We start from the raw sequence: 16037 nt of genomic DNA on the forward strand, positions 1-16037 counted from the left end.
CTGGTAGTGAGCGTCATGTCTACGTAATTTCACGGTGGCTGTAAACAGGTTACGAGCTCCGTATGTTAACCATTGTGTCTGAACTTTCTGTATTTAAATGTTGCTTCGAAGTTATACATGAATGTATCTGGGCGTATGATCGAGTATTTATAAAACTGTGTTGTGTGTATATTTGTTAGGGTCGCGTTTCTTGGTGACGACGTCACCTTGTTGTTGTTCCGGTGGATTGAAGATGGCGGCCCGCTGGAGCAGTGAGAATGTTGTGGTGGAGTTCAGAGATTCTCAGGTACTCATGGGGCAAGTGGGGGGGAAGTGTGATGAAATGTTTAGTGACATCTTATGCGCCTTGCGTGAAAATAAACCTATCCGGGGAAAGTTGAGGAAAAGTTCGAGGAGCTATTTGCGAGAAATGCCATGAACGCTAGGTACGCTGTTCTTGCTCTTTAGCAAGTACAGAAGTCAGATGGCAGCTGGCAGCATAGTGGTAAGGTGCACCCTTCGGCAATGTACTTAACCCTAAATTGCCTCCGTAAATGTTCAGTGGTATAAATGGATAACATGTAAAAAATTAAACCAGAGAAAGTTACTCTGGATAAGAGAAACTGCAAGGTGATAATCTAATGTAATGTAATGCTACTGCACAAACACTGTGGTTAGGACTCAAGCTAGCTAGTCAAAACCATCTCCAATCACAACTGAACATCTCCTGCTAAGTAATCATTTCCAGGACAGCTAAAACACAGATTAGCATGGAGTTGTGTAACAGGTATCATTGTTGTTGAATTGTTGTATTTCACAACATGCTGTTCATGCCTCCAAAGTTTTATAGCAAACAGTACTGTTTATAAAATATGCTAACTGGCAAGGTAATAACTTTAGCAGCCTTAGTTTGTGACTAAATTCATCTTATGTGTAAAGTAAGAATTGAACTTGAGAAATGTGATTCTACTCCACATCGCTGATGTACAATGCTTTCCTCTGTTTAGCACATGCATAGCCTTAAAACAACTCTTGTACAGAAATGGCTTATTAGACCAATTAATGACAAACACAAGACCAAGGTGACATTTTTGGCAATTTTGCAAAAAGGTGGTTTGAGCAAAAATAAATGCCCCTGGTATTGAATACTGGCCTACAGTAGGTCCAGTCCTGCTCACCAGTAGCTCCAGCAAGTCAGCCTCTATACTGGGCAGAGGATTCCTCCAGAACTGGAAGCTGTTGAATTCTGCACTCTCAGGGGCCAGGGAGCTCTGTGAGAAGGAAGGGTCTGTCTTGCCTGTACCTGGCCTCTCTGGTGGTCTCTTTTTGGGGATCATGAAGTTATTGGTGAAATGGTTCATGTGTTCTATATAGCTGCCATTAATAAATTTAAAAAAAAGTTCTTGATTTTTAATGTTGAGGGGAGGGAAGACATCCATGCATAACATACTATAAAAGAGGTACCATTATTTTTCCATGGCTTAGGATGTTGGAAGTTCACAGCAATCCATAAGCTTCAGTGAGAATAGAGAACTGTTGAGAATGAGAACTCTTACCTGACAAAATACCTTTGGATGCAGTACAATTGTTCAGGTTAGATAACCCACTGAAATGTGGACTATGAAGACCAGATCATGATATGATCTTTGTTCTGTTTGTAAACACCATCTGTTCTGCAGGCCACCGCGATGTCTGTGGACTGCCTTGGCCGCCATGCTGTTCTCTCTGGGTGAGCTGTGCAATTCAACACCATCTTGTAATTTTTTTTTTAATTGCCAGAGCTGTGGTGTGTCACTGTTTATTGCAGTATCAATTCTTTTGCCGTAGAGTTTATTGTTTTTATTATTATTGTATGATTTGGCTCAGAAAACTACCACACTAGACACAATACAAAAAACAGTAAATACAGTTAAGTAAGTAACCATAGATCAGGGTTGTACATAGTGAGGTTAAGGATTTAGACTTTTGTAGAGTGTGACAGGCATTTGGTTAAAAAGAAATTTGACCAACCTAGGCTTATAGCATTTTATTGGTGTTTCATGTGTTCTAGGCGGCGCTTTTTGTATGTAGTGAACCTTGAAACCCCCTCGGAGGCCCCCCGGAAGATAGGGCGCCAGAGCAAGTGGGATGTGGGGACAGTGCAGTGGAACCCCCATGAGTCAGGGGCTTACCTCTTTGCTGCCTCTGTGAGTTTCTGGGAAACAGTAAGAAAATATGTATAGTGGGTTCCATCAGGAAGAACACATTTGTAATGTATCATTTGGGAAAACATCTATTTGAGGAGAAAAAAAGAAACAAAGTACATCCCACTACACAATAATACAGGCTGAAGTAGTGTTATTTACAGACTGCTGTATGTGTAATCTGGATACATGTATTGTGCTTCTATGGTGTCTAGCAGCATTAACTGAGAAAGCAGCAGTTACACATATCAATCATACATCATGCTTTGTTTAGTCAATCTTACATAATTCCAGGCCTGCAAGAACACTGATAAGCAGGGCTAGCAAGGCAGCTGAAAGCTTTCAGCAGAGCTGTGTTTGAGCAGTTGTTGTTGTCTCTCTAGAGTAACCAGCGTGTGGACCTGTACAAGTGGTGTGACGGTGCCGGGGAGATTCACACGTCCCTGCAAGGGCACACACGGGTCATCAGGTAATGCAGGATCATCTGAACAAAGCCACAGGTTTAACTGTTTGCTATCAAATTGAGGGGCTTCACAAGATAAAATACAAACTGTAAAGTTTTAACGTAAGAAAATAATAATCTGCTGACTCAAGTGTCATCCTTTTAAGGTGCTTTTTCATTTCTTTTACCACACAGTGACTTGGACTGGTCCTGGTTTGAGCCAGAGTTTCTTGTCACCAGCTCTGTAGACACATACATTTATATCTGGGATACCAGGTAACAATTGCCACTAAGAAACTACTGAGGGGAAAAATATTTATTTAAAAATATTCATTAATCTGTTATATATTTGAATGATATAAGACTTTTCTCCACATCTACAGAGTTATGATACAGATAAGAAAGCAACTCAATTCAATCTGTCTTTTCAGAGATACACGGAAGCCTACAGTTGCCCTGTCTGCTGTGGGTGAGTGATTGTATTTCTCTGTTTATGAATCTTATGGTAATACGCTCTCCCTCGGACTCACATTTCCTCTGTGCCTTTCTCGTTTCCCCTATCTCTCTCTCCTTTCTTCTTTTTCTCTCCCTCTCTCTGTACTGCTATCCTATGGTGTAAAGCGGGGGCCTCCCAGGTGAAGTGGAACAAGCGAAACCAATATTGTCTGGCCTCCAGTCATGATGGAGATGTGCGCATCTGGGACAAGAGGGTGAGCAGGGCCTGGGGATCTGTCTCTTTCCACAGCTGAGCTTAATTATCTGCATGTTAGCCAGAATAGTGTCAACTTATAATGTCCCACTATGAGCCATTGTTCCAGTAGCCATGGTTCAGAAAGTGCTTCACTGATGAAAACAAACAAAAGTAAAGACTTGGCTTTTCTTTAAGCACCTAGATGTTCAAAATTTGTACATTCCAGAAAATGCTCAGAGTTGTGTGTCTTTGATGTATTGTCATTCTGTGCTCAGAAACCCAACACAGCTGTGGAATATGTGGCAGCGCATCTGTCTAAAATACATGGCCTGGACTGGCATCCTGACAATGAGTTCATCCTGGCTACTTCCAGCCAGGACAACTCAGTGCGGGTGAGCACGCACATGTACCCTGAATCATTAGCTTAAATTTGCATTGCTTTAGTGCACTTTTTTACTGCTTGTTTGTATTTTATTGTTGCAATGCATCAGCTGTTCATCTGTCTGTGCAGTTCTGGGACTACAGACAACCACGGAAATACCTGAACATTCTGTCCTGCCAGGTCCCAGTGTGGAAGGCACGATACACTGTGAGTTTCTTCCAACAGCAGTATGTTTAACATCTAGATGCTGGGTTATGTTCCTCACACAGGGCATCTCTTTACATGAGACTGTGTGTGGTGCACTAGCTTGCTATGTAGAGATCGTGTAAATATGCCAGAGTTATTCTGTGCTCATCTCTCCTGCAGCCCTTCTCCAATGGACTGGTGACAGTCATGGTACCCCAGTTGCGGCGAGAGAACTCCCTGCTGCTTTGGAGTGCCCTGGACCTCAACAATCCAGTCCATGCCTTCGTGGGCCACGACGACGTTGTGCTGGAGTTCCAGTGGCGCCGGCAGAAGGAGGGTCAGTCCCACCCTCACAAAGCAAGAGGCCTTCTTAGGCCATGCTCCGTGTTCCTCCACTTAACGCTGTGAGGTAGCATTCAGTGCAGACAACCAGTTGTGGAAAACATAAACTTATTTTGTGCCATTGGTATACAGCTCAGCTCACAGATGGAAACACGTTATAAACTGAAACTTGGTTGTCCACGGTATCTAAAAATCTTTCATTGCATGTGGCCGCTCTCATGGGCAGCTGGTGCTCTAGCTGGTGCTCTTTCATTTAGGTTCCAAGGACTACCAACTGGTTACCTGGTCCAGGGATCAGACACTGAGAATATGGCGTGTGGATCCACAGCTACAGAAGGCAAGCTCTATGTGGACAATATATTTGTACTTTTCAGTTGAGACGTTTGATTTATTAAGAGTCTATTCATCAGGGCTGTCTAAAATTAACACTGTTGGAACTGATATTGCATATAATAATGTGACTGAATGTTTTGTAAGCAACCTTTCTATCGGGTCTGTGTTTGCGCAGTAGTAATCAGTCACTCAATGTGTCTTGAAGCTATGTGCCAATGACATTGTGGAGGGGGTGGAAGAGCTGATAGAGGGGATGACCCTGACCCCAGATTCAGAGAAGACCCTGCACTCCCAAGACCCGGAACCCCAGCAGGCCCCAGGATTCACTGCGGAAGACCCCGAAGGTGAGAAGCAGGTGGTTGTGGAGTGACAGAAGTGAAAAAGAGAATGTAAGATGTTGTTGACTGAGGAAAAAGTAGTAGTGATTGTGTTATCAGGAGTGATCCTGAAACACCGGATGGTAATGACTGTTGCTATTCAGAATGCCAGACTGTAAATACTGTGTTCAGCTTCCTGTCCTTGACAGGCGGTAAAGTGCCATGATCACCTTCAATATACGAGAGCCCTGTGGATTTCTTTTCCAGCTAAAACTGCATTATGCCTGCATCTGCTTTTCTCCATAAGTTATTATGGCTAGGTAAAGAGGAAGATCTCCCCTTCTGTCCTGGTGCTGCATCTCCAGCCCTGTACTCACACGTGCACTGAGCTTTGCTGCTGACTAGTTTGTTTCCTTCTGTCACAGATCAACAAGAAGACCAACAGTCTGGCCTGATTTCCAGCAGCAAACAGGAGCCTACAGGTCTCCCCCAGACCTTGCAGCAGGAGTTCTCCTTGGTCAACCTGCAGATCCGCAATGTTAATGTTGAGGTGAGCCTCGTGGTCCCTGTTCTGTGTCACTCAGAAACCTTCATCCTGTTTTATGAACAGCAAGGGACATGTTTGATGCTTGTTGAAAACAGTCTCTTTTGATAAAGATTACTGGACTTTTTGGTATCTCAAAATGATCTTAACATGTAGCTGAAACATATGTTAAACTAGGAAAGTACTGTGTGCTATGACTGTCTTTGCATCATTCTGGTAATGGAGTGTGTTGGACTGATGGGGAATTCTGTGTACAGATGGATGCTGTGAACCGAAGTTGTTTTGTGTCCGCTCACTGTGGTACCAACCGGGTCCGGCTAGTGGTCAAGTTCCCAGCACAGTACCCCAACAATGCCGCACCCTCCTTCCAGTTTGTTAGCCCTACCACCATCCAGTCCTCCATGAAGACCAAGATTCAGAAGGTAAAGACCAGTAATGCAGAAGACATGCACAGTGTATAACTAAAAAACACTTTCAGAAAATGTTACACATTTTTTGATCTTCTGTAGACTTTTACTGTGTGAAGGCTTTTGATCAAATGAACTTTTCCCCTATCTTAATAGACACTTTCCAGTCATGTCACTGTAAGAAACTGTAGAGCCAGAAGTGGAAAGAATACAACTTTCTAACTGACATTTTGCTGATATTAATTTAGCATTTTCACATAATTGCCTTTGTGTGTGTTGACTGGGTTTCTGTATGACAGCATATTGATTTGTAGGTCAGTATGGTAAATCTGTTACTGTGTTTCAGATCCTGACTGACACATCTCTGCAGAAAGTGAAAAGGAATCAGAACTGTCTGGAGCCATGTGTGAGGCAGCTGGTGTCCTGTCTGGAGTCCTGCATGGTGAAGGCCTGCATGTTTTGTACATTTACCTGCAAACATGCTCACCTCTACTACACACACGCACATTCTCCTCCTCATTGCACATCACACACACACATACACGCACACACACACACACATTCTCCTCCTTTGCATACATTCACCTCAGGTACGTACACACACGCACATTCACCTTGTCACCTTCTGCACACAGAGTCACTTCTGGTACACACACACACACACACACACACAAACACTTGACACTCACATTTGCATCCATCTAGACTCTACTCCACTTCTTCCTTCACCTTAGTGTCTTAATTTACTAGCTCCTCCTTTCAGATAGCCCTGTATGAATTATCACTGAATCTCCCCTCCTTGTATCTGTCATGCACAGACTCAGGAGGACAGTGCTGCTGCCAGTCCTTACGTTTTATCAAACCCAGTGACTCCAACTCTGCCAGCCTTCCCCCGTGTCACCAACACATACGGCTCTTACCAGGACGCCAACATCCCCTTCCCACGCACCTCAGGAGCGCGGTTTTGTGGGACTGGTGAGTTCATATCAGCAACACCCAGTTATGGGACTTGGCAAAAACTTATATTCAGTGGTTGTTTCTTCACATGAATTGATGAAAATCACCAACCACCAACAATGACAGAATAAGGGAAGCCTCTGCTTGCCAGCAGGGCATTGCTGTGAGAGTTTGCTCTTGATGCTTAGTGATGAGTGCTTGTGTTGGTGATCTATAGGCTGCCTGGTGTATTTCACCCGGCCCGTCACCATGCATCGCTCCGTTTCCCCTACTGAGCCTACTCCCAGGTAAATCTGGCTGTCCCACACAACACCATGTACCAGTCATAACCTTTATGAATGATACTCACTTTACACATCCTTCACTCCTAAAACCTTGCATCTCTGTGCATGATAACTGTGCTTGTATGTCAGCTGGGTGTGTGAAATGACCCCTGCATCCCTTCAGGTCGCTCTCAGCACTGTCTGCCTACCACAGTGGGGTGATGACCCCAATGAAGATGCGCAGTGAGTCTCAGAGCACTCTCCGGCTGTACAGCGGCAGCCCCACACGCACAGACAAGGAGCAAGTTTCCATCTCCTCCTTCTACTACAAGGAGCGGGTAGGACTGGGACAGGGTGGGGGAGGGACTTGGGCTTAGCACGACCTTTGTCATGATATACTTTTTTCCTCCTTCATTTCTCTGTGTAGTTTCAGTTTTTTTTTTACATAGAAGAAGATGATAATCTTCTTTTGTTGTTATTGATAGATGAGCTCAGTGTTGTGCATGTCTATCCTGACCTATGTGTATGGAAGTTTTATTTCAGTGCTTGATGGGCCTTGTGATCTTGTGGTCAGTTACTTCCTTTATGTATTAACTTGTGTTGCTTTTTTGTGCCTGTTTTCTGTGCTGCCCCCACGCTTCTGTTGTGGCTCTGTACCGGCTCTCTCTCTTTGTGTTCGGGGTGTGGGTCTCCCCCCACTCGTTGCTGTGGTCTGTTCTCTTCCAATCGGAAGCATCCACTGTCTGGCTCCCGCCGCTGGTCCGTTCAGACCATTCACGACTGCCCGGTACCAAGTCCCCTCTCCTCCTCACCTCTCACCCACCTGAGCTGTCTGCAGTGTAGTGCAGCACTGCCTTCTAACGCACCTACTGCTCCAGCTGCTCTCTGCCTTCCACTAAACCTTACTGATGGATGCATTGAGCATGCACAAATCTCTCAATGTTCAGATACAACATTGTAGCACTTTATCATTTATCACAAATGTCTGTGATCACTTATATCCCATTTTTTGCCCTTGTTATTTTAACATTTTTAACAATCCCATTTTTTGCCCGTGTTATTTTAACATTTTTAACAACCTGTGCTTAACCTAAAAACTGGGAAAAGCAATAAATGATGGTGGCAGGTTGTACTTCTATTATTCAGTGTCATACCTTGAATTCAACAGAGGCCACGTACTGACTTGCCCACAGGGCAGTCTTCCCTTTTAATCAGGAAGAGCTGAGTAATGCATTTCAGACACCCCTCTCTGCAGAATGATCAGGCTGCTCCTTTCTCAGCTCTCTGTTCCTTGATATGAGCTTCTCAGTTACTGTATGCCGGCAAGGTAATGGGGATGCCTTCCAGTAACTGGTGATTGTCTGTTAAAACCTCCCATGTCAATGTAGTACCAAATAGCTTTCAGAATTGCTCAGATCAAGGACAGTTGTACTATCCTTTTATGTCTGATCAAAATGCCTTGTCCCTATGTTTCAGAGAGATGAAGCTATGGTAATATGGTTCCCATAACAGTACAGTACAGATTCTTTTGACAGAAAAAGGCTGTTTGCCAACTGCTTTTTCCCATCATTCAATGAAAGTTTGTAATCAGTCAGATCTTTTTTGTTTACTGTGTTTCAAATCTCATTTCTCTTTTGTTACTTGTAGGAGACAAGGCATTAGTGAAAGATATTGCTGAAGGCTGAAAATTGTGTGCTTTTTTTGCTCAGACCCAATATTGGTTCCAAGTTGTCAAAGAAATTAAAGTCTGATGCAAAATTGATGGACTGCTGTACCTTTGGTTTTTCTTTCTGCTTCCTGTGTCTACATCAGAAATCGCGTCGCTGGAAGGGCAAGCGTGAAGGAAGTGACTCCAGTAACCGGCCGATCAAGCTGGCAGGCAAAGTGATCATCCAGGAGATCTCCTGCCTGCTGCCTGTTCACAAAATTCTGGGGGAGACCTACATGTGCGTGCCTTTCACCAAAGCTTTTGATACATTTTCTGGTCCATATTAGATAATACCAGACCATACATCACTGTTCACAGTACTGTTCCTTTAGTATCGTGGCTACAGCCACTATTTTTGTTTTCTCAGCTAGGAAAAACAGAAGACTATATTTCAGGTGTCCTGAAGTGAAGAATGGGTTGCAGTTCATTTTTAGGTGATGTCAAGCCTTTAGTTTTGTGGAGATTGTGTGTTTGCCTCTCAAGCTTCTTTCCTTGTTTCAGCCTGAATGTGAATGACATCCAGGACACGTGTCAAAGAAACGCAACCGCAGCACTCGCTGTGGGCCGCAGGGACTTGGCCAAGGTAGTCACAGACACAGACCAAACACAGCCTGTCTGCCTCAGCTGACTTGCAGATGGCTGCCTTACATACATTTGGTCACCACACAGCAAGGGGTACCATTCATGCAGTAATTCACATGGACATGGACCACAGTCTCACTCAGAATGCCACTGTTGGTTCAACCGGTTCCACATTTCAGGTAGTTTATGCAAATATTGCCGTTTTCCCTGTAGGTATGGGCATTGGCTTCTGCTGCCACAGGCTGCGACCTGAGCCCCAACTCTGACCCTGACGCTGGCACTCCCTGGGCCAGACACCCTTTTGGTAGACACCTTCTGGAGACACTGTGAGTACAGGTTCTTCACCACTTTTTTCAGAGATCTAATAAGGAAACATTTTTGCACTCTGACCATGTCTCCATTCTGAACACTCTGCTTTTTCCTAGGCTGGATCACTACAGTAAGATGAGTGACATTCAGACGTTAGCCATGTTGTGCAGCATTTTTGAGGCCCAGTGCAGCCCCCAGGACTATTTCTCTCTGTTCGGACACCACCCTCACCGATCCACTGTCTTCACCCCACACCACTCTCGCTTTGTAAGTGCTCACTGCTCTCGTTCTTGTCTATCCACACCACCAACCTCAGCATGTCCTCTACCACATGTGGCTCTCTGGCTGTAGATTTCATCACAGCTTTTCATGCCAGTTTCCTTTTAACACCGTAAGCATTGCTGCACCAGTAAGGCCAAAAGAAGACCCTCCAGGTTCATTTTAACTAGACTATAGCTAGTTTTACAAGAAAAATATAAAGTGTGACTCAGGTGATAAAATTTAAAGATCTTCCAAACACTTTAACTTGACTTCATTGCTGATGACCGTCTTAGCCCTAACAAAGAATGACAGCATGACTTAGTGTGATTTATAGTTTTATCATTTTAAGACCCTTACCTCACTGTGTGTACCAGGACTCTATACAACCTTGGGAACATAACCAGTGAGCTGGTTGTAGAGGTAAAAGTCCTAGCCTTCATGTGTGTTGTATGTGTGGGATCTGCAAATAAGGCACCCCTAAAAACTTTAGGGGTAAAGAACTTTATTCATCTGCAGTCCCTGCAATAATTAAATTATAAATTATCATAAATTATCTATGGCAAGAGCCAAGGCCAGTAGATGGCGCTCCAGTGTAGTTTAGGCATGGAAACACTGGCTAGCTCTGACAGGAATAATTCCATCAGTTATCTTAGTTTGCTAGTTACAACATATAAGAAAATATGTCACTCGTTTTCTTTATAAAAAAAACAATAAACACTCATTCATTTTCCAACAATTGCCTTCACATATAGTTAATTAAATAACTGCCTGGAGTCTAGCTAGCATTGGCTACGTTAGCTAGCTAATAGCCATTTGGCTAAATTACTGTAGATTGCAAGCTAGCGCCTGGTAGTGTAAAATGAACTACTCTGCACTACAGAGATTGTTCTGTGATGTTCTGTATGTATACATTTTATATATACTTCAGACACAGAACCTTCTCAGTCGTCTTTCTCACAATGACAGTAACAACAATGAATCATTTTATTGTATTCAGAATGTCCATAGCTAGCCAAGCTAGCCGGCGATGTAAATGAACTAAATTAGTTAGCGGGCATTTCCATGGTTACCCAGAAAGACTAACAGAGAACGTCCTGTTAAAAGTTAGGCACCGTCATCATGGTTATCCTTCAGTCATATGACCTTAACAGCTTCTCAGTAGTATTGTTAATGAATATTACAGTTTTTCTATTGAATTCTGTTTTCATCTGAGCTGTGTGAATATTTACATGCATTGTAAATTTAAATTAATTTTTGTGACTACTTTTTGATTGGTTGTTATTTGATTGTTTAATAGTAATGTTAGAAAATGAATGTTAATATTTTAGCTGTATTAATTTGACTTGAAAGAGTAATTACTCTTGTAATTTTAGGCCAACAGTGCTGTAACAACGCACTTATATTGTATATTGTGTGTATATATATATATATATATATATATACATACATAGGATTCAATAAATTGCCATGCCTCATAATACCAACATATGTGCAATGCAAATTTGGAAAAAGCCCAAAAGAAAAATGGTACGTCTCCGAAGACAGGACCCCCCCCCCCCCCCACTCAAACAGGTGACTCACCAGTCTGACACATGGGACTGCACCTGGTAGCTGGAGCCAGCATGGGCTTCTTGGCCAATCTCATGGATTTAAAAAAAAAAGCAAGAAATTACAGCACATTAACACATAGTGTCTGTATGAAGAAGGTAGGAGAGGTGCAGCTGGGCTTGCCTTACCCACTGCGAGGCCACTTTAACCTGACAAGTTCTCAAACGACATGCAGCTGGGTTCAGCACCCACTCTGTTTCCGAATGGCCTTGTTCCCAAATGCACTCTAATTCATCAGAACCAAAAGGCATCCCAAAACATAGTAGCACACTTTCTCCTTTCCTGTCTTGGTGGAAGGCCCCATTTTTTCACTTGAGAGGGTGGGTCTGTCTTGCTGTGTAATAACATGAGCAGTGCATGCCAACTCAAAGAAACAAAAGATAAACAAACCCATCAGTGTAGGTGTGAGGTGTGAGATGTGGGTGTATTCCGAATCCTACCAGTCATATGTTGATGAGATGTATAGCACTGTCCTTGGACCAAAGTTAATAAAAAAAAGTGTGGACTTTCAGTGTGGACTTGCTCTTTTCCCTCACTGCCTTTTACATTTCTCTCATTTCACCCCCATCTCAGCCCAGCTACACCTCTGGTTCCGTCACGTCTGGCTCCTGTTCCAGCACCTCAGACTCCGGAGCAAACACAACTGCCTGGAGCATTGGTAAGAAAAGGCTTGTCTGAACATTAACTGCTTAGACAAGGGGATGCATATATATAACTAAATATACACATATATGAATAAAATATATTTCCCACTTAAGCGACCAATTGAAACTTGGATTCCTTTCTCTTCTGGATGTGTCAGTAGGTCGGGACCCTGACCACAATGCCCCCTGGGGAGAGTCTTCTCCAGATGATTACCGCTATGGAAACCAAGTATACACAGACCCCCGAGAGCGGGAGAAGGAGCAGCATGACATGAATAAACGGTAATATTGTCCTTGTCATATACTTTGAAGTCCTTGAAAGAAATAACAATCCAGCAGATTCTGGTGGTAAATAATCTTTAAACAAGTTTTCAAGTGATTAAAAGTTCCTGCATCTGCCTCTTAAACTAAATTAACCTGGCACTTCCCAATGGGAATTACTGTTATTTCCATGAGTCCATATAAAAACTGTACTGGAGGTTTGCACAAAACAGGAGCTTGCTGTAGAGGTCAGAGCATTAAAAAGGGGCAAACCTTCCATGTTCTGTAGGTAAGAGACTGCTACCTTCCATTTGAAACTTGGTTAAAGAGTGGCTGCTCCTCCTCATCTCATTGTCACTCTCTTTTCTCCCTGCTGCTGCCCTAACTCTCATGTCTCATGATGTCTCGTGGGTATTGATTCCAGGCTGCTTGACCCTGCAAATATCCTGCAGTTCGATGACTTTAAGAAGTGCTACGGTGAGATTTTGCACCGCTGGGGGCTGCGAGAGAAGCGGGCTGAGGTGCTGAAGTTTGCCTCCTGTCCTCCAGAGCCACACAAGGGTGTTGGTAAGCCATATAGTTTGCTCTGCTATCAGAGCAAGTTGTTATATTGGAAACACTGGGAATTAGATTCCTCTCTCACAAAGATATCTCTTCTGAAGGGAGCTTTTTCATAATTGCTGAAAATTGACTTTAGTAGGCTACATCAGTGTTTCTCAAACCTCTCCTGGAGGAGAGGTTTAAATGATCAGTTTGTTATTAAGCAGCTTCAGGAGTTCCTAGCAAGTTGATCATTTGAATCAGCTGTGTTGGACCATGGAGAGATTTAAAACATGCAGGACAAGGGGTCCTCCAGGAGAGGTTTGAGAAACGCTGGGCTACATAACTGAGTATAAGTCAGTATTTTCAAAATGCAGACCTTAAAATGGATCCATGGATACTGGTTAATATTATACTTTGTGATGAACTGATTATTTGATACAATGGTTGTATGTATTTACCGTATTTTTCTCCCAGCAAATTCCTATCTTGACTCAGCTGTGTGTTTACTTGCCGCCTGCCTCTTTTTTCCACAGAGTTCGGAGTGTATTGCAGTCACTGCCGTAGTGAAGTGCGGGGAACTCAGTGCGCTGTGTGCAAGCGCCTCACCTTCCAGTGTGCCATCTGCCATGTGGCTGTGCGTGGCTCTTCCAACTTCTGCTTGAGCTGTGGCCACGGCGGGCACACCAGCCACATGATGGAGTGGTTCCGTGCCCAGGAGGTGTGCCCAGCTGGCTGTGGCTGCCACTGCCTCCTGCAAAGCACGTTCTGATCAGTGCAGTATTCTAGGATAGAGCTGATATCCTGACACTTAACCTAGGCATAAGTCTTCACTTGGAGGTAATGAATGTTACATGTGAAGGAGAGCACTTCAAGGTTGTATCTTTCTGACATTTTCCCTCACTTACAGGTGATAGACCATGAGTCAAGGGGAAAAAAGCTTACCTATTTATTTTTTTCCATCTTCCATTTGTGTTTTATTTGTTAATGAATGCAGTTTGTCTTGATAAGGAGCCTTTCTGCTAGGCCTTTACATGAAGACTTGAAGTAAAATTGACACCATTATCCTGGAAGAATCATCTAGTATAATGGGAGAATAGCCTACTACTTCCATCAGTAATGTTCAGTTATTGAGTAAGAGAATCTTTTTAAGGACTAATGCTTCCTCTTTGTATTTGTTATTTTTATGAAAATTGAATTCAATGTGAACAGACAAAATTGTATACATAGTGTGCCATATGTAAAGAAATAAATTCATTTGATTAATGCATCTCTTTTATAGAGCTGAGTGTGTTATGGAAAAAATACAATGTATATCAGAAATAACTACAGAAAAAAATCAAACATCGCTTCCATGACATCTCTTTTTATATGGTTATCTTCCCCAACATGCATGTGGATTCTGAAAAACAGTGAGAGGTATTTTTCAAACCTGTTGGGGAAAGCAGGTTAAGACCAAGGAGACCTAAAAAAAGGACATACAAAGCACCTGGCCAGGTCATCTCATACAGAAGCCATGTTCCAGGGTTTGTCATAGTGAAACCCACAGGGAAGAAGAAAAACAGGAAGGTCCCGCATCACACAGCTGAGATAAAGATGGGAAATGAGCTCCTGTAGACAGCTGAAAGTTCTACCAATACAGTGTAAAGAAGTGAAAACCTGTGGATGAGCTTTGCTCCATTCGGCATTAAGTGGTTCAAGAAGAATAATGATCAGATTTCTAAAATCCTGGCGCAGATCCAAGGTACACAGTCACCACATTAAAGATGATAATGATAAAATTGCAAGTGAACCATAGTACAGTTGTCATTCAGTCCAATGGATACAGCTGACTCATCCTTTTCAAGCCTTATATGTACTCACCTGTAGTTCAGACTCTTATTACAGCATTCAGCTCTTTTATTACAAAGGCCACTGTACTCGCTGCAGTTTTAGTTTGTGTTTTTCAGACTCACGGCAACTGTGATCGACTGTGTATGTCTCAGACTAACTGGACACTGAGAGCTGGCCTACCCACAAATCATTGCTGTTTTTCAATTTTCAGAACAAGATCAACATATGGAGACGGGATAGTTGCTATAACTATATGCACTATGATGCTAAGCATGGTCAGCAGCAACACTATGCAGGCATTATAAAAAAACATGATGTCATGCTTTCTTTCCCAGGTTCAATATCCCGGACGAGCCCCCATTGTATATCGTCTTGTAAATACTGTAAATATATCATGCTCCCCTACATTGCTACCCCCGTGCTCCCGCGTCTGTGCTTTCTTAGCCCCCCTGCACTGTCCAAGACAGCGGGGACTGGTTATTTCCTTTTGTGTTGCGTCCCGCATACATACCCCGGATGCCATTACCCATCTGGGACGTAACATAAATTGGGGGCTGGTCCGGGATATTTTTTTTCTGGGACTGTTTGTGTCTCCTTGTTTTTTCTGTGTTTGGGTCTTGTGGACGGTGTGTAGTAGGGGGAGCAATGGCCCAGTTTAGCGTTGGGGAGTTCCTTAGTAACCCTACTGTGGAACGGCTGGATGCGTGTCAGAAGGATGACCTCTTGTTGCTGGCGGAGCATTTTGGCATCGTGGTTGGGAGGCAGGCACTGAAGAAAGTCATTAAGCTGGCTGTGTTTGAAGGTCTGGTGGAGCGGGGAGTGTTTGTGCTGGGTACGCCTGCTGTGGGAGATGTTCCCGCAGCTGGGAAGTCTGAGGTTTGGGGAGTAGTGCAGACTGGGGCTGCTGCGGAGGCCGAGGCCAAAGTTACGCTGCCACCCTTCGTGTCCACTGTGTCCGAGAGAGAAGGCTCCCTGTCCGGTGGATGCGATCCTCGGCTACGAGTGCGTTTGGCGCGTCTGCAGCACAAACCGGAGGAAAAGAAGCATGCCCTCCAAGCGGAGCTTAACTGGCGGCTAGAGGTTCGCCGGATGGATTTGGAGGTAGAGAAGGAGATTAAGATACGGCAGCTCAAGCTAGAGGCAATGAAGATTGCCGCGGCTCCTGTTGCGCAGTCCACTCCTGCTGCCTCCCCCGCCGTGGACTAATGTATTGTTGTGATCATTTCCTTCCGTGTTTCCTGCCTGTGTAGGTATGGAGACGCTGT

General features: G+C 43.7%; 1 protein-coding gene across 3 annotated transcripts; it reads left to right on the plus strand.

Annotated features, from left to right (window-relative positions):
- The first annotated feature begins 4 nt into the window (after positions 1-4).
- Positions 5-14170, plus strand: wdr59 (WD repeat domain 59). 3 transcript variants are annotated; one of them, XM_036535182.1, is made up of 27 exons: positions 5-286; positions 1659-1708; positions 2030-2165; positions 2546-2631; positions 2800-2880; positions 3036-3073; positions 3226-3314; positions 3571-3687; positions 3807-3884; positions 4044-4200; positions 4463-4542; positions 4744-4882; positions 5281-5405; positions 5657-5821; positions 6153-6248; positions 6625-6781; positions 6981-7050; positions 7211-7364; positions 7760-7813; positions 8839-8972; positions 9236-9317; positions 9530-9642; positions 9742-9892; positions 12068-12152; positions 12297-12420; positions 12824-12966; positions 13476-14170. In XM_036535182.1, exons 1-27 carry the CDS (start codon positions 233-235, stop codon positions 13709-13711), a joined length of 2994 nt encoding a protein of 997 aa, XP_036391075.1. In that variant the 5' UTR covers positions 5-232; the 3' UTR covers positions 13712-14170. The 3 variants fall into 3 exon arrangements, with proteins under 3 accessions (XP_036391075.1, XP_036391076.1, XP_036391074.1); XM_036535183.1 differs by having other exon boundaries at positions 12300-12420; XM_036535181.1 differs by lacking the exon at positions 7760-7813.
- The last annotated feature ends 1867 nt before the right edge of the window (positions 14171-16037 follow it).

Source organism: Megalops cyprinoides, chromosome 8 (genome assembly GCF_013368585.1).
Source record: "Megalops cyprinoides isolate fMegCyp1 chromosome 8, fMegCyp1.pri, whole genome shotgun sequence".
Taxonomy (NCBI): Eukaryota; Metazoa; Chordata; class Actinopteri; order Elopiformes; family Megalopidae; genus Megalops; species Megalops cyprinoides.